This window comes from Erithacus rubecula (assembly GCF_903797595.1).
Source record: "Erithacus rubecula genome assembly, contig: SUPER_33_unloc_1, whole genome shotgun sequence".
Classification (NCBI taxonomy): Eukaryota; Metazoa; Chordata; class Aves; order Passeriformes; family Muscicapidae; genus Erithacus; species Erithacus rubecula.
Window position 1 is genome coordinate 637389 of NW_027636168.1, and position 18160 is coordinate 655548.

The following is an 18160-nucleotide window of genomic DNA, read 5'->3' on the forward strand; positions in this document are numbered from 1 at the left end:
CCGGGAATTCCCGCAGCAGCTCCCGGCATCCCCCGCGCTCTGTTTACAGCGAGCCGAGGGGCGGGGCTGACTGAGGATGGACAGCTGAATGAACCAATCAGCGAGCGGCAGGAGCGGATGTTGTCGTTGTGGCGGCTAACGAGATGCGAGGGGGCGTGGTCACATCATAGCGGCAGCTCTATGGACCAATGAACGACGGGGAGTTGCTTGGCGGGCTTTGGGGCACTTCAGCCAATGGGAGAGCGAGGAGCCTTGAGTGACAGCGCTCTCCACCAATCGCATCGCGCAGCAAGGGGAAGTGAGCGAGCATCCCCTCAGATGTCCCTGTGATTGGCAGCGCTTGCAGCGAATGGGAGGAAAGGGCTGAAGCCATTTCAGGCCTGGTTTGGGCGGGTTCTGATGCTCCAATAGGAGCCCCCGGCTGGGAGCCGCCGCCATGGACGCCCCTTGAGGCCAATGGCGGCCGGAACCCGCAATTGATAAACAGCGCGCTGTGACCAATGAGAAGCGATATGAGGCGGCGTTCATTGATAGACAGTGCCTTCTACCAATCAGCAGAGAGATGCGCCAGCACTGGCAGCCAATAGGAAGCGAGGACGCCGCGGTGGGCGGACCTTGGTGTGTTGAATGACACTCGCGCTTCCCAATCAACACCCCTGGTGAGGGGCAGGTCCCGCTCGGCCAATGGGGAGTGCGTATAGTCGAGATCGGCATTGATTGACAGCTAAAGAGACCAATCAGAATGTGCGCTTTGATGATTGACTCACAGTTCAGCCAATGGAAAAGCGCGGTGAGGGCGGGAACGCGCGGCGCGAGCGGCTGGCGGGGTGGGGGGGGCCAAGCAGGAAGTGGCGGAGGGGAAGCGGCGCCGCTGAGGGGCCCGAGCGGGACCGGGACCGGGAACCGGCATCGGGAATTGGGATCGGGATCGGGGATCGAGAACCGGGACGGGCAGCGGGAAGCGGCGGCGGCAGCCGGGCAGCGCCCCCCGCGTTCGGCTGCAGGTAGCGGGGCCTGAGGGGCGGGAGCGGCCTGAGGGGGTCAAGGCCTGAGGGGGGGGCGAGGCCTGGGCGGGAAACGCGGCCTGAGGGGCCCGGGAGCGGGAGCAGGGACGGGCACAACCCCCCCAAAATCCCGGGGTTTGGCGGGGTCACGGTCACCCCCCCGTTCCTGCAGTTTTGGAGGGTCACGTTCACCCCCTCCCATCCCAAATCCCGGGATTTTGAGGGATCATCTTCACGTCTTCCCACAAAATAAATCCCGGGATTTGTGGGGATCGGGATCATCCCCCCCCCCCATCCTGAAATTTTGGGGAGTTTGGGATTGGGGTGGGGAATTTAGGATCGGGATGAGGAGTTTGGGATGGTGAATTTGGCATCAGGCTGGAGAGTTTGTGATCAGAATAGGAAATTTGGGATCGAGATTGGAAGTCTGGGCTTGAGATGGGGGATTTAGGATGAGGGTGGAGGCCTTGAGATCCTGAATATTTGGGGAAACCCCAAAAATCCCTCGGAATCTCTGCCCAGATCCCCCCCAGCCCTTTTGGGAAAATTCCCGTTGGGATTGTCGGGATCCTTTGGGATTGTCGGGATCCTTTGGGATTGTCGGGATCCTTGGGGATTGTCGGGATCCTTTGGGATTGTCGGGATCCTTTGGGATTGTCGGGATCCTTTGGGATTTTCAGGATCCCAGGATCGGGGCCAGCCCGGTCGGTGCCGCGGCCCCGGGCCCGGCAGATGGTCGGGAATTAATTCCCTCCAAATCCTGGGAATTTAATCCTACACGGATCCCTCGGGATGAGGCAGCTGCACGGGAGGGGGAGTTTGGGATCAGGAGTTTGGGATGGGGGTGGAGAGTTTGGGATCAGGAGTTTGGGATGGAGAGTTTGGGATTGGGATGGGGAATTTGGGATCTGGGATTTGGGATCTGGATGGGGATCTTGGGATTGGGGAATTGGGATCTGAATGGGAAGTTTGGGATCAGGAGTTTGGGATCGGGATGGGGAGTTTGGGATTGGGGTGTTGAGATGAGGATGGGGAGTTTGGGATCTGGGATTTGGGATCAGGATGGGGAGTTTGTGATCTGGGATTTAGGATTGGGATCAGGAGTTTGGGATTGGGGAATTGGGATCTGAATGGGAAGTTTGGGATTGGGATGGGGATGGGGAGTTTGGGATCTGAGATTTAGGATCAGGATGGGGAGTTTGGGATTGGGGAATTGGGATCTGAATGGGAAGTTTGGGATCACAAGTTTGGGATAGGGATGGGGAGTTTGTGATCTGGGATTTAGGATTGGCATCAGGAGTTTGGGATCTGGGATTTGGGATCAGGATGGGGAGTTTGGGATTGGGGAATTGGGATCTGAATGGGAAGTTTGGGATCAGGAGTTTGGGATAGGGATGGGGAGTTTGGGATTGGGGTGTTGAGATGAGGATGGGGAGTTTGGGATCTGGGATTTAGGATCAGGATGGGGATCTTGGGATTGGGGAATTGGGATCTGAATGGGAAGTTTGGGATCAGGAGTTTGGGATAGGGATGGGGAGTTTGGGATTGGGGTGTTGAGATGAGGATGGGGAGTTTGAGATCTGGGATTTAGGATCAGGATGGGGATCTTGGGATTGGGGAATTGGGATCTGAATGGGAAGTTTGGGATCAGGAGTTTGGGATAGGGATGGGGAGTTTGGGATTGGGGTGTTGAGATGAGGATGGGGAGTTTGAGATCTGGGATTTGGGATCTGGATGGGGAGTTTGGGATCTGGGATTTAGGATTGGGATCAGGAGTTTGGGATTGGGGAATTGGGATCTGAATGGGAAGTTTGGGATGGGGAGTTTGAGATCTGGGATTTAGGATCAGGATGGGGAGTTTGGGATTGGGGAATTGGGATCTGAATGGGAAGTTTGGGATTGGGATGGGGATGGGGAGTTTGGGATCTGAGATTTAGGATCAGGATGGGGAGTTTGGGATTGGGGAATTGGGATCTGAATGGGAAGTTTGGGATCACAAGTTTGGGATTGGGATGGGGAGTTTGGGATCTGGGATTTAGGATTGGCATCAGGAGTTTGGGATTGGGGAATTGGGATCTGAATGGGAAGTTTGGGATCAGAAGTTTGGGATTGGGATGGGGAGTTTGGGATCTGGGATTTAGGATTGGCATCAGGAGTTTGGGATTGGGGAATTGGGATCAGGACAAGAAGTTTGGGATCAGTTTGGAAACAGGGATTTGCCACAGGTGGATTTTTGGGATCATCCTTCCCCGTTTGTGGCTCTCCTGATTTTCCCTCCTCCTTTTCCTGAGCCAGGAAGGATTTCCCAAACCCCACTCCTGATCCCAAACAGCTCCTTTAGGATTTCCCAGGCTTGGGTGTGTTTATTCCCCCCAAAAAATGGGATTGGGATCACAGGAAGGATTTGGATGTTAATTCCCCCCTGGAAAACAATTCCCAAAGGAATTTTCATAGGATTCATTCCCTGCCTGGGGATAAAAGGACAGGAAAAAGGGGATTTGGGAAGGAAAAGCTTCTCCTGAGGCACATTCAGAGGGAAAATGAATGGAATTCCACCTGCTGGGGGGGGGGGGTGGGTCCTGGAGCCTCAAATCCCAAGGGAATTTAGATCTGGAATTGGGGATGGATCCCTGATTTCAACCTCAAATCCCAAAAGAATTTGGGACTGGGATTGGTGTTGGATCCATGGCTTTTTCCCCTTTTTCCCGCTTTTCCAAACTGGAAAACCATAGGATCTAAACCCCTTCTCATTAAATTTTTTTCTAAAAAAAAAACTCCCCAAAACTCCTTGGAGCTTCCAGGCCTGCTGGAATTCCAGAGTTTTTGGGATAAAAGGGGGATATTTGGGATGGGAATTAGTATTTTTGAGATAAAAGGGGAATAGTTGGGATGCAGAGGTTGTGTTTGGGGTGGAGTGAGAAATAAGTAGGAATAAAATGGGAATGGAGTGAAAATGGGAATGGGAATGGAATAAAATAAAATGGAATGGGAATGGAAATTAAATATAAATGGGAATAGAAGGGAAATAGAAATAAAATCGTGTGGGAATGGAAATAAAATGGGAATGGGAATGGAATGGAAGTGGAATAGAAATAGATGGGAATGAGAATTAAATGGGAATGAAATGGAAAATGAATGGAATTAAAACAGAATGGGAATGGAACATAAAATGGGAGTGAGATGGGATAAAAATAAAATGGGAATGGGATAAAAATAAAATGGAAATGTGAATGGGAATGGAAATAGAAATGGGAATGGGAATGGGAATGGAAATAGAAATGGGAATGGAAATAGAAATGGGAATGGGAATAAGATGGAATAAAAATAGAATGGAAATGGGAATGGGAATGGGAATGCAATAAAAATGGGAATGGAATGGGAATAAAAGGCTGTGGAACACCAGGATTCCCCGAGGTTCATGGGGATGTTCCCCAGGAGTTCCCACTTGGACCCCCCAGCCCCCTGACCCCATTTCCCATCCCCTCCCAGCCATGGGGGACATGAAAACCCCGGATTTCGACGACCTGCTGGCCGCCTTCGACATCCCCGACATCGACGCCAACGAGGCCATCCAGTCCCACCAGGAGGAGCCGGAGCCGCAGGGGAAGCCGATGGCCGGGGAGCCGGGGGGCGCCGAGCCCCCCGCCCTGCCCCACGCCGACATCTCGGCCGTCAGCGTCATCGTCAAGAACACGGTGTGCCCGGAGCAGCCCGAGGCGCCCGAGGCGCGCGCCAGGGACGGCCCCGCGCCCGCGCCCCGGCTGCTGCACAACGGCTTCGGCGCGCCCGACGCCGCCGGCTCGCCCCGGCCGCGCGCGCCCGAGGCGCCGCCCAACGGCGACTGCTGGCCCAAGGACAAGGGCGGCAAGGCTTTGGATCTCTTCTCCCATTTCAGCCCCGAGCCCGGCGAGGACGGCGCCAATCTGATCGACAGGCCGAGGGAGGGCAAAGCCAAGGAGAAATCGCTGGCTGGGCCGTCGCTGGCGGCGTCCCCCACGCCGTCCCCCGTGGATGGCAAAGAGACCCTGGGAGAAACCGCCGAGAGCTTGGAGCCCCCTTTCCCCTCCCAGTTCCGTGCCGGTGACGCATCCCACCCCGTCCCCTGCATCAAAAAGGAGGAGTCGGACTCGGAGGAGGCTCCGGGCAGGAGCTCCAGCCCCAAGGGCTTGGTTTTGGATCACCTCAAATCCGTCACCGTGCGTTATTCCGCCGGGGAGTCTCCGGTGCCGGCGTGGCCGGGCTCCGATTCCGGCATCGACGCCGCGGCCGAGCTCAAGCGTTCGCCAAGGAGCCCTCGGGAATCTTTCTCCTCTCCTGGGATTCCCGTCCCACCTTCTTCTCCCAAACTCCTGAAGGAAGAGCAGGAAATGCTGGAGAAATCCATGAGGAGCCCCCCGAGCGTTTCCAGCGGCGAGGAAGAGGAGGAGGAGGAAGAGGAGGAGGAGGAAAACACCAACTCGCCGTCCTCCAGCTCTTCACGGCCGCTCAAGGTGCGCATCAAAACCATCAAAACCTCCTGCGGCAGCATCACCAGGACGGTCACCAGGGTGAGCTCTGACTCTGAGCCCCCCTCCAGCAAAACCCCCGGCGAGCAGAATGCCCAGGAAACCCCGGAAAACGCCGGGGTGGCCATGGAGACAGCAGCCAAGGAAAAATCTGAGCTTTCCAGCCCCCTGAAAAACACAGAAGGGCCCAAAATCGTCAGCGTGCAGCTGGGCAACGGCACCAAGCTGAAGGGCACGGTGCTGCCCGTGGCCACCATCCAGAGCGCCAGCAGCGCCATGCTGATCGCCGCCAGCGTGGCCCAGCAGAAATCCGTGGTTCTCCCGGCCAAATCCGGCAAATCCGTGGCTAAAAACATCCTCAACCTGGTGCCGCAGCCCCTCCCGAAGAGCGACGGCAGGACCAACGGCGCCGCCAAAACCAACGGCGCGGCGCTGCCCAAATCCTCGCCGAGCGTGGCCGGCACCGTCATCTCCCGCAGCCAGTCCAGCCTGGTGGAGGCTTTCAACAAAATCCTCAACAGCAAGAACCTGCTGCCCACCTACAAACCCAACCTGAGCCCGCCGGCCGAGTCCAGCCTGGCGCTGCCGCCGCTGGGCTACCGGTGCCTGGAGTGCGGCGACGCCTTCGCGCTGGAGAAGAGCCTGGCGCGGCACTACGACCGGCGCAGCATGCGCATCGAGGTCACCTGCAACCACTGCACCAAGCGCCTGGTGTTCTTCAACAAGTGCAGCCTGCTGCTGCACGCCCGCGAGCACAAGGACAAGGGGCTGGTGATGCAGTGCTCGCACCTGGTGATGCGGCCCATCGCCCTGGAGCAGATGATCGGCCAGCCCGACATCACCCCGCTGGTGTCCGTGGCGCTGCCGGCCGGCAAGGTGGCTCAGGACGGAGGGGGTTTGGTGCAGGAGGTGCCGGTGCTGCCCTTGGGGTCAGAGCAGAGCAGCTACAGCTGCTTCAGGTGCTTGGAGTGCAAGGAGCAGTGCAAGGACAAAGCGGGGCTGGCGGCGCATTTCCAGCAGGTCGGGGTGGCCACCAGCAGCAGCAGCACGGTGAGAGGGGCACAGGGTGGGAAGGTGGTGGAGAACACGGGAGGGTGGTGGGAGAGAAGTGGGAGAAGGTGGGAAGGTGGTGGGAAAGGTGGGAGAAGGATTTCTCCCAAATGTCCATCCCATCCCATCCCATCCCATCCCATCCCATCCCATCCCATCCCATCCCATTGATCCCGATTCGCTGTTGGGAATTTTCCAAGATCCCTGAACCATTTTGGATCCGTCCCTTGGTGGAATTTTCCCAGAGTTTATTTGGATCCTAATCCCTGTTGGAATTTTCCCAGAACTTCTTGGGATCCTGGTTTCTGTAGGAATTTTCCCAGGGTTTATTTGGATCCTGATCTGTGTTGAGAATATTTGGGATTCTGCTTCCAGTTGGGCATTTTCCTGTAAGTGGTTGCAGTCCTGATCCCAGTTGGGAATTTTCCAAGATCCCAGAACCATTCTGGATCCATTCCTCGATGGAATTTTCCCAAAACTGGTTCAGATCCTGATCCCAGTTGAGAATTTTCCAAGATCCCAGAACCATTTTGGATCCATCCCTTGATAGAATCTTCCCTGAACTTTTTGGGGTCCTGATCCCTGTTGGGAATTTCCCCAGAACTCTTTGGTATCCTGATCCCCACTGCGAATTTCCACGGCGCTCCTTCCATCTGTGCAATTCTCCCTGAACGTTTTTGGGATCCTTGGACCCCCAATATTCCCAAAACTCCATGTGTTTGTCCCGGCTGCCCAGGTGTGCTCGGCGTGCCCCATGATCCTGTCGAACCGCTGCAGCTTCAGCGCGCACCAGCGCATGCACCGCAGCCGCCCGCCCCACGTCTGCCCCGAGTGCGGGGGCAACTTCCTGCTGGCCAACTTCGAGGGGCACCTCAAGGACTCCTGCCTGCACTTCTCCCGCAGGGTGGGATACAGGTACAGCACTGGGAGCTCCAGCAATTCCAGCAATTCCAAGGGGAGCCGTTGGAGAGGGTGGTGGGACCATGGGAAGGTTCAAAAGTGGAGTTTTTGCCCAAAATGTGGTGGGAATTTCCTGCTGGAAAAAAAAAAAACTTGGGAGTCCCACCACTTCAAGGAATCATCCCTCAGGGTGGGCTACAGGTAAGGGGACTGGGAATTCCAGGAATTCCAAGGGGAGCCGTTGGAGAGGGTGGTGGGATCATGGGAAGGTCCAGAAATGGAGTTTTTGCCCAAAATGTGGTGGGAATTTCCTGCTGGCCACTACCTCAAGGAGTTCTCCCTCAGGGTGGGCTACAGGTAAGGGGACTGGGAATTCCAGGAATTCCAAGGGGAGCCGTTGGAGAGGGTGGTGGGATCATGGGAAGGTCCAGAAATTATTTGGGTTGGGAATTTCTCCAGAACTGGTTTGGATCCTGGTTTTGGTTGGGAATTTCTCAGAACTGCTTGGAGATCCTGCATTCCATTTGGAACTTTGGATCCCAATTCCCACTGGGATTTTCCCAGAACTGCTTTGGGATCCTGATCCATGATGGAATTCCCCCAGAACTGGCTCAGATTTGAGTTAGGAAATTTCCTAGTACTGGTTTGGAATCCTGCTCTCCATTGTGAATTCCCCAATAATTTGTGTTACAGTTTCTCACTGGGATTTTTCCAGAACTGTTCAGGGATCCTGATCCATGATGGAATTCCCCCAGAACTGGTTCAGATTTTGGTTGGGAATTTCCCCAGACCTGTTTTGGGATCCTGCTCTCCACTGAGAATTCCCCAGTAATTTGTTTCTGACCCCATTCCCTCTGGATTTAAGGTGTCCCAGCTGCTCCGTGGTGTTCGGCGGTGTCAATTCCATCAAATCCCACATCCAGAGCTCTCACTGTGAGGTTTTCCACAAATGCCCCATCTGCCCCATGGCCTTCAAATCAGCACCCAGCGCCCATGCCCACGTGTACACCCAGCACCCTGGCTTCAGCAACCAGCAGTCCAAGTGAGCATTCCCACACCTGCCTCAATTCCTGCACAGGATCCCCAAACCCTCCCCAATTCCCTGCACAGGATCCCCAAACCCTCCCCAGTTCCTGCACAGGATCCCCAAACTCTCCCCAGTTCCTGCACAGAATCCCCAAACCCTCCCCAATTCCCTGCACAGAATTCCCAAACCCTCCCCAGTTCCTGTCTGTGCCAAGGGTCAGGAGCACAGATGGGATTGGGCAGGGAAAATGGAGTGGGGGATTTGGGGTGGAAGATTGAGGAATAAAAAATTGGGAGATTTGGGGAGAAGGAGTTGGGGTGGGAGATTTGGGGGGAAGGGGTTGGGAGATTTGAGGTGGGAGATTTGGGAATGGGAGATTTGGGAGTAAGAGGCTGGGAGATTTGGGAATCAAAAGTTGGGGATGGAAGATCCGGGAATAAAAATTTGGGATGGGAGATTTGAGAATAAGAGATTGGGATGGGACATTTGGGAATAAAAAATAGGGAGATTTGGTGATGGAAGGTTTGGGAATAAAAGGCTGGGAGACTTGGGATGGGAAATTTTGAAATAAGAGGTTGGGGGATTTGGGCATAAAAAATTGGGAGATTTGGGGATAAGAGCTTGGGAGATTTGGGAATAAAACTTTGGGATGAGAGATTCGAGAATGAAACGTTGGGGATGGGAGATTTGGGAATAAAATACTTTCCCCCATTCTCCCATGGTTTTTTCTCCATTTCCCCCCATTCTCCCATGTCTTTTCCTCCACTTTCCCCTGCTTTCTGCCATTTTTCCCCATTTCCCCTGTCCCCCAGGATGATTTACAAGTGTGCCATGTGTGACACGGTGTTCACCCACAAGCCGCTGCTCTCGTCCCACTTTGACCAGCACCTGCTGCCGCAGCGCGTCAGCGTCTTCCGCTGCCCGCAGTGCCCGCTGCTCTTCGCCCAGAAACGCACCATGCTGGAGCACCTCAAGGTCAGCCACTGCTCTGGGCAGCATGGCAGCACTCTGGGCAGAAACGGTGAAATTCTGGGCAGAAACGGAGAAATTCCGGCCAAAAACGGAGAAATTCTGGGCAAAAACGGTGAAATTCTGGGCAGAAACGGTGAAATTCTGGGCAGAAACGGTGAAATTCTGGGCAAAAACGGTGAAATTCTGGGTAAAAACGGAGAAATTCTGGGCAAAAATGGTGAAATTCTGGGCAAAAACGGAGAAATTCTGGCCAAAAATGGAGAAATTCTGGGCAAAAACGGTGAAATTCTGGGCAAAAACGGTGAAATTCCGGCCAAAAAGGGTGAAATTCTGGCCAAAAACGGTGAAATTCTGGGCAGAAACGGTGAAATTCTGGGCAAAAACGGAGAAATTCTGGGCAAAAACGGTGAAATTCTGGTCAAAAACTGAGAAATTCTGGGCAAAAATGGAGAAATTCTGGGCAAAAACGGTGAAATTCTGGGTAAAAACGGTGAAATTCTGGGCAAAAACGGTGAAATTCTGGGCAAAAACGGTGAAATTCTGGGCAAAAACGGTGAAATTCTGAGCAGAAACGGTGAAATTCTAGGCAAAAACGGTGAAATTCTGGGCAAAAACGGTGAAATTCTAGGCAAAAACGGTGAAATTCTAGGCAAAAACGGTGAAATTCTGGGCAAAAACGGTGAAATTCTGGGCAAAAACGGTGAAATTCTGGGCAAAAACGGTGAAATTCTGAGCAGAAACGGTGAAATTCTGGGCAAAAACGGTGAAATTCTAGGCAAAAACGGTGAAATTCCAGCCAAAAACGGTGAAATTCCAGCCAAAAACGGTGAAATTCTGGGCAAAAACGGTGAAATTCTGGGCAAAAACGGTGAAATTCCGGCCAAAAACGGTGAAATTCTGGGCAAAAACGGTGAAATTCTAGGCAAAAACGGAGAAATTCTGGGCAGAAACGGTGAAATTCTGGGCAAAAACGATGAAATTCTGGTCAAAAACGGTGAAATTCTGGGCAGAAATGGTGAAATTCTGGGCAAAAACGGTGAAATTCTGGGCAAAAACGGTGAAATTCTGGGCAAAAACGGTGAAATTCTGAGCAGAAACGGTGAAATTCTGGGCAAAAACGGTGAAATTCTAGGCAAAAACGGTGAAATTCTGGGCAAAAACAGTGAAATTCTGGGCAAAAACGGAGAAATTCTGGGCAAAAACGGTGAAATTCTGGGCAAAAACGGAGAAATTCTGGGCAGAAACGATGAAATTCTGGGCAAAAATGGTGAAATTCCGGCCAAAAATGGTGAAATTCTGGTCAAAAACGGAGAAATTCCGGCCAAAAACGGTGAAATTCTGGGCAAAAATGGAGAAATTCTGGTCAAAAACGGTGAAATTCCGGCCAAAAACGGTGAAATTCTGGGCAAAAACGGTGAAATTCTGGGCAAAAACGGAGAAATTCTGGGCAAAAACGGTGAAATTCTGGTCAAAACCAGTGAAATTCCAGTTAAAAATGATGGAATTTCAGTCCCAAACTGGGGAAAACTGGATGGGGAGTGTTGGGGGTTCAGAAGGGCTCAAGCACCTCAAGGTCAGGCACTGCTCTGGGGGAAAATGGCAAAATTCTGGTCAAAACCAGAAAAATTCTGATCAAAAACAGTGAAATTTTGACCAAAACCAGCAGAATTCTGGTAAAAGATGATGGAATTCCTGTTTTAAATTGGGAGAAATTGGGATCCTTTCCATTGCAGGACTTCCTGTCCTGGTTTGTTTGGGATTTTAGGGATAAATCCCTAACCCTGCCCTGGTTTTTTCCATGGATTCACCATCCCTGGGCTTGGATTTTATGGGGATCTTTTTTAGGGATTTTTTTAGGATTTTTTCCATGATTCCCTGTCCTGTTTTATTTGGGATTTTAGGGATGAAACTCTCCCAGATTATTTCATGGATTTTTTAGGAACTTTTTGGGATCTTTGGGGTTTTCTTCATCTCAGGCCATTCCAGGATTCCCTGTCCTGTTTTATTTGGGATTTTAGGGATGAAACTCTCCCAGATTATTTCATGGATTTTTAGGGACTTTTTGGGGTTTTCTTCATCTCAGGCCATTCCAGGATTCCCTGTCCTGTCTTATTTGGGATTTTTGGGATAAATCCTGCATCCTACCCAGGTTATTGCATGGATTCACCATCCCCTGAATTAGCTTTTATTCCGGGATCTCATTTGGGATTTTTGCAGATTTTTGCATGATTTCCTGTCCTAATTCATTTGGGAATTTTAACGATAAATCTGTGATCCTACCCCATGAGAACCCCAGGGATATTTAGGGATTTTTTAGGATTTTTTAGGGATTTTCCAAAACCCCCTTTCCCAGAACTCCCACCAGCCGCAGAAATGCAAGGAGGACTCGTCCAAGAAATCTCTGTCGCTGCTGACGCCCAAGGCCGAGCCCCTGGAGGCCCCAGTGTCCAGGAACTCAGAGGAATCCTCCAGCTCCGAGGAGGAGGAGGAGGAGGAGGAGGAGGAGGAAGCACCGAGCTCCCCCGAGCTGAGGAAATCCAAGAGGAAATTCCAGAGGAAAGGCGGCAGCAAAGGCAAGGGCAGCGGCTGGAGCTGCGGCGTCTGCCACTCCTGGTTCCCAGAGAGGGACGAGTACGTGGCACACATGAAGAAGGAGCACGGAAAGGTGGGGCTGGGAAGGTTTGGGGGGTTTTTGGGGATTTTTGGGGGGTTTTGGGGGATTTTTGGGGAATTTTTGGGGGGTTTTGGGGGATTTTTGGGGAATTTTGGGGGGGTTTTGGGGGATTTTTGGGGATTTTTTGGGAATTTTTTGTGAATTTTTGTGGGACTTTTGGGGGAATTTTGGGGAAATTTTTGGGGGGTTTTTTGGGAATTTTTGGGAATTTCTTGAGAATTTTTTGGGAATTTTTTGGGAAATTTTTTGGGAATTTTGGGGGAATTTGCGGAAATTTTGGGGGAATTTTGGGGATTTTTTTTTGAATTTTGGGGGGATTTTTTGGGAATTTTGGGAGTTTTTGGGAATTTTTGGGAATTTCTTGAGAAATTTTTGGGAAATTTTCTGGGAATTTTTGGGAATTTTTGGGAAATTTTTTGGAAATTTTTTGCGAATTTTCTGCGAATTTTTGGAATTTTGGGGGGAGTTTTTGGGAAATTTTTGGGAAATATTTTGGGGATTTTTTGGGAATTTTTGTGAATTTTGGGGAAATTTCGGGGATTTTTTTTGGACTTTTGGGGAGATTTTTTGGGAATTTTTTGGGAAATTTTTGGGAATTTCTTGGAGAATTTTTGGGAAATTTTGGGGGAATTTTTGGGAATTTTTGAGAAAATTTGGGAAATTTTTTGCGAATTTTGGGGAATTTTTTTTTATTTTTGGGAAATTTTTTGGGAATTTTGGGGGGAATTTTTGGGAATTTTTTTTGAATTTTTGGGAACTTTTTGAAATTTTGGGGGGAATTTTTGGGAATTTTTTGCAAATTTTTGGGGAATTTTTGGGAATTTTTTGGGGAATTTCAGCAGGAACATCTATGAGGATTTCGGGATTTTTGGGATGATTCTGGGTGAGATTTGAGGGAAAATCCAGTTTCTGTCTCCTGTTGGATTGGGAATCTCAGCTCCTGGATTGTGGGAATGGGAGGATTTGGGAATGTGGGATTGGGAATTTTTTGGGAATTTCAGCAGGAAAATCGGTGAAGATTTCAGGATTTTTGGGATAATTCCAGGTGAGATTTGAGGGAGAATCAAGTTCCCACTTCCAGCTGGAGTGGGAGTCTCAGATCCTGGATCCTCCTGGATTTTGGAAATGGGAGATTTGGGAATGGGGTAATGGGAATTTTTGGGAATTTTGCCAAAAAAAATCCATCAGAGTTGAGGATTTTTGGGATAATTCCAGGTGAGATTTGAGGGAGGATTGAATTCCTGCCTCCAGTTGGAGTAGGAGTCTCAGATCCTGGATCCCTCTGCATCCTTTTGAGCATTTTGGAATTTTGGGATTTGGGAATGTGGGAATGGGAATTTTGTGGGATTTCCCCAGGAAAATCCATCAGGGTTGGGGATTTTTGGGATAATTCTGGGTGGGATTTGAGGGGAAATTGAGTTCTCACTTCCAGCTGGAGTGGGAATCTCGGCTTTTGGATCCCTCCTGGATTTTTCTGCTTTTTTTCCCCTGGGTTTTTCCCAGAGTATTTTCCATTTTTTTCTGGGATTCTCCCCAGATTTTTTCCCTTTTTTTCCCCATTTTCCCATTTTCCTGAGTGTCCCTCCCTGTGCCTCAGTCAGTGAAGAAGTTCCCGTGCCACCTGTGCGAGCGCTCCTTCTGCTCGGCGCCGAGCCTGCGGCGCCACGTGCGCGTCAACCACGAGGGCATCAAACGGGTCTACCCCTGCAGGTCACCGGGAAAATGGGGAAAAATGGGATAAAACGGGAAAAAATGGGAATTCTGGGGGAGAAAAATGGGATAAAATGGGAAAAAACGGGAATTCTGGGGAGAAAAATGGGAATTCCGGCACCGCGTCAACCACGAGGGCATCAAACGGGTCTACCCCTGCAGGTAACCTGGAAAATGGGATAAAACGGGAAAAAAATGGAAATTCTGGGGGAGAAAAATGGGAAAAAATGGAAATTCTGGGGAGAAAAATGGGTATTCCGGCACCGCGTCAACCACGAGGGCATCAAACGGGTCTACCCCTGCAGGTAACCTGGAAAATGGGGAAAAATGGGATAAAACGGGAAAAAACGGGAATTCTGGGGGAGGAAAATGGGATAAAACGGGAAAAAACGGGAATTCTGGGGGAGAAAAATGGGAATTCCGGCACCGCGTCAACCACGAGGGCATCAAACGGGTCTACCCCTGCAGGTCACTGGGAAAATGGGGGAAAATGGGGAAAAAATGGGAATTCTGGGGGAGGAAAATGGGATAAAACGGGAAAAAATGAGAATTCTGGGGGAGAAAAATGGGAATTCCGGCACCGCGTCAACCACGAGGGCATCAAACGGGTCTGTCCCTGCAGGTCACTGGGAAAATGGGGAAAAATGGGATAAAACGGGAAAAAAATGGGAATTCTGGGGGAGGAAAATGGGATAAAACGGGAAAAAACGGGAATTCTGGGGGAGGAAAATGGGATAAAACGGGAAAAAACGGGAATTCTGGGGGAGAAAAATGGGAATTCCGGCACCGCGTCAACCACGAGGGCATCAAACGGGTCTACCCCTGCAGGTCACTGGGAAAATGGGGAAAATGGGGAAAAATGGGAATTCTGGGGGAGGAAAATGGGATAAAACGGGAAAAAATGAGAATTCTGGGGGAGAAAAATGGGAATTCCGGCACCGCGTCAACCACGAGGGCATCAAACGGGTCTGTCCCTGCAGGTAACTGGGAAAATGGGAAAAATGGGAATTCTGGGGGAGGAAAATGGGATAAAACGGGAATTCTGGGGAGAAAAATGGGATAAAATGGAAATTCTGGAGGGGAAAATGGGAATTTCATCATCGTGTCAACCACAAGGGCAGCAAACAGGTCTGTCCCTGCAGGTAACTGGGGAAATGGGAAAAATGGGGGAGCAAAAATGGGAATTCAGGAATTCCGGATTAAGAATTGCCGGTTTGGGGTGGGAATTGAGGAATTCCGGGTTGAGAATTCCGGGTTTGGGGTGGGAATTGAGGAATTCCGGGTTGAGAATTCCGGGTTTGGGGTGGGAATTCAGGAATTCCTGGGACAGAATTCCGGGTTTGGGGTGGGAATTTGGGAACTCCAGGTGCAGAATTCCGGGTTTGGGGTGGGAATTGAGGAATTCCGGGTTGGGAATTGCCGTTTTCCACCGCAGGTACTGCACGGAGGGCAAGCGCACGTTCAGCAGCCGCCTGATCCTGGAGAAGCACATCCAGGTGCGGCACGGGCTGGAGAGCAGCGACCCCGCCCGCAGCCAGGAGATCGTTATCGCCCGCGGCCCCGCCCAGGTGGGACATTCCGCATTTCCTGGCAATTCCTGGCAATTCTGGGGGGTTTGGGGGTGTTTTATCCCAGAATTTCCTGAGAATTTTTGAGGTTTTAGGAGGGATTGGGGAATTATCCAGGAATTCCTTCTGGTAACTGCCCCGATTCCTGTGGGATTCACCCAGGATCTTGCCCAGAAATCCAGCCCCAAACCTTCTGGGATTTCCTGGGAATTTTGGGAAGGGAAATTTTTGGTTTCAGGAAGGATTGAGGAATCACCCAGCAGTTCCCCAAGAGCTTCACCCCGAAATGATCTTGCTTGGAATTCCAACCCCAAACCCTTTGGAATTCCTGGGATTTCTTGGGAATTTTCCTGGGAATATTTGGGGTACCCTTTGGGATTCCTGGGATTTCTTGGGAATTTTCCTGGGAATATTTGGGGTACCCTTTGGAATTCCTGGGAATATTTGGGGTACCCTTTGGAATTCCTGGGATTTCTTGGGAATTTTCCTGGGAATATTTGGGGTACCCTTTGGGACTCCTGGAATTTCTTGGGAATTTTCCTGGGAATATTTGGGGTACCCTTTGGGAATTCCTGGGAATTTTCCTGGGAATATTTGGGGTTTAAGGAGAGATTGGGGGGGCTTCCTTCTGAGAGTCGCCGCAACCGCAGGAGCTTCACTGCGAAACCTTGTCTGGAACTGCAGCCCCCAGACCCCCGGAATTCCCCAAATCCCTGGAATTCCCCAGACCCCTGGAATTCCTCAAACCCCTGGAATTGCAACCCCCAAACCCCCGGAATTCCCCAAACCCCCGGAATTCCCCAAACCCCCAGAATTGCAACCCCCAAACCCCCAGAATTCCCCAAACCCCCGGAATTCCCCGGACCCCCGGAATTCCCGGAATTGCCGGATTTCCCCAGACCCCCAGAACTGCCGGAATTCCCGGACTTCTCTCCCGTTGCAGGGCGGCGGTCGCAAGCGCAAGCTGTCCTCGGAGGATTCGTGCAGCGAGGAGCCCGACAGCACCACGCCGCCCTCCAAGGCGCTGCGCTGCCGGCGCTGCGGGCAGGCGGCCGCCAGCCGCGCCCAGCTGCAGGCGCACGCCGCGCTGCACCGCGACCCCGGCCCGGGCTCGCTGCAGTGCCGCGACTGCGGGCTCGGCTTCGCCTCGCTGGGCTCGCTCGGCCGCCACCGCTTCATCTCGCACAAGAAGCGCCGCGAGGAGCCGCAGGGCAGCGCCGCAGCCGCGCCCGCCGCCGGCAGCGGGGCAGCGGCGCGGGGCGACCGGCTGGAGTGCAAAGTGTGCGGGAGAGGCTTCGAGAGCCCGCTGCACCTCAAAACGCATTTCCGGACCCACGGAATGGCGTTTATCCGCGCCAGGCAGGGCAACGAGGAGAACTGAGATCCGCGACTCGGGAATCCCGGGAATTGCCGGGAATCTGGGATGGAGGAGAACGGGGCGTTCCCAGGAGTTCCGGGATCGGCGTTACGCGGGCCGGGCAGGGCGAGGAGGAGAACTGAGATCCTGGAATTCCTGGAATTCCTGGAATTCTGGGATCGGTGTTATCCATGCCCAGCAGGGCAACGAGGAGAACTGAGCATTCCAGGGAATCCTGGAATTCTGGGATTCCCAGAAATCTGGGATTGGTGTTATCCCCAGGCCAGGAAGGGCAAGGAGAACTGAACTGAGAGATCCTGGGAATCCTGGAATTCCAGGTTTGGCTTCATGGAGGGGAACTGAGCGTTCCCAGGAATCCTTGAATCCTGGAAATCTGGGATTGGCTCCCAAACTTGGCCCTGAGGAGAACTGAGAGATCCTCAGATTCTGGAATTCTGGAAATTCCCAAAAATCTGGGATTGGCTTTATCCAGGCCAGGCAGGGGGCTGAGGAAAACTGAGAGATCCTGGGAATCCTGGAATTCTGGGTTTGGCTTCATGGAGGAGAACTGAGCATTCCCAGGAATTCTGGAATTCTGGGCTTGGTGTTATCCAGGCCAGGCAGGGCAATAAGGAGAACTGAGAGGTCCTGGGAATTTGGGAATTCCAGGAATTCCCAAAAATCTGGGATTGGCTTCATCAAGGAGAGCTGAGCGTTTCTGGAATTCCAGGAATTCTGGGATCAGCCTCAAAGACAAACTGAGCATTCCCGGGAATCTCAGAATTCCTGGAATTCCAGGATCAGACCCGAGGTGATCTGAGCATTCCCAGGAATGTCAGAATTCCCAGAATTTTGGGATTTTCCCCTGGGAATTCCTGTACATAAAACACCCCCAGAGCCTTTCCTGGTGTCTGAGGGAAATCTGGGATTGGGATGATCCCAAATCCCGCCAGGAATGTTGGGATTTGGGGGATTTGGGGTTTCCAGGAATTCCCAGATCTGGATGGGGCTGGGGAAGCTTTTCCAGCAAAATTCACTTTTTTTTAGTTTTATTTTTTTCCTTGGATTTTGTTCGTTTTTCCTGGATTTTTTTTTTTTTTTTTCCCGGCGTGTTTTGTTGGGAAGGAGGAGATTCCAAAATCCTGGAATTCCAGAGGTTCCTGGAAGGACCTGAGGGAGCAGGAGGAGGAAAAAGCTGGAAAAGAGGAGGGAAAAAAAAGGAAAAATGAAGGAAAAAGAACTGGGAAAAAGGAGGAGGAAAATATGGAAAAAAGGAGGAAAAAAGCTGGGGAAAAAGAGGGGGAAAAAAAGTAAAACTTGAGATTTTTTCCTTTGGCAAAGGAATAAAAATCCAGGATTGGGATCCCAAATTCCAGCCTGAAGGAAAAGTGGG

The 18160-nt window shown here is 51.6% G+C and overlaps 1 protein-coding gene across 1 annotated transcript; it reads left to right on the plus strand.

Annotated features, from left to right (window-relative positions):
• Positions 1–836: 836 nt before the first annotated feature.
• On the plus strand, positions 837–16791 carry ZNF687 (zinc finger protein 687; the record flags this gene model as incomplete). The annotated part of the gene is made up of 9 exons (XM_079329612.1): positions 837–1004; positions 4494–6559; positions 7296–7474; positions 8325–8501; positions 9299–9461; positions 11812–12123; positions 13730–13842; positions 15278–15410; positions 16354–16791. The coding sequence occupies exons 2-9, from the start codon at positions 4496–4498 to the stop codon at positions 16789–16791; spliced, it is 3579 nt and encodes a 1192-aa protein (XP_079185738.1). The 5' UTR covers positions 837–1004; positions 4494–4495.
• Positions 16792–18160: the final 1369 nt, after the last annotated feature.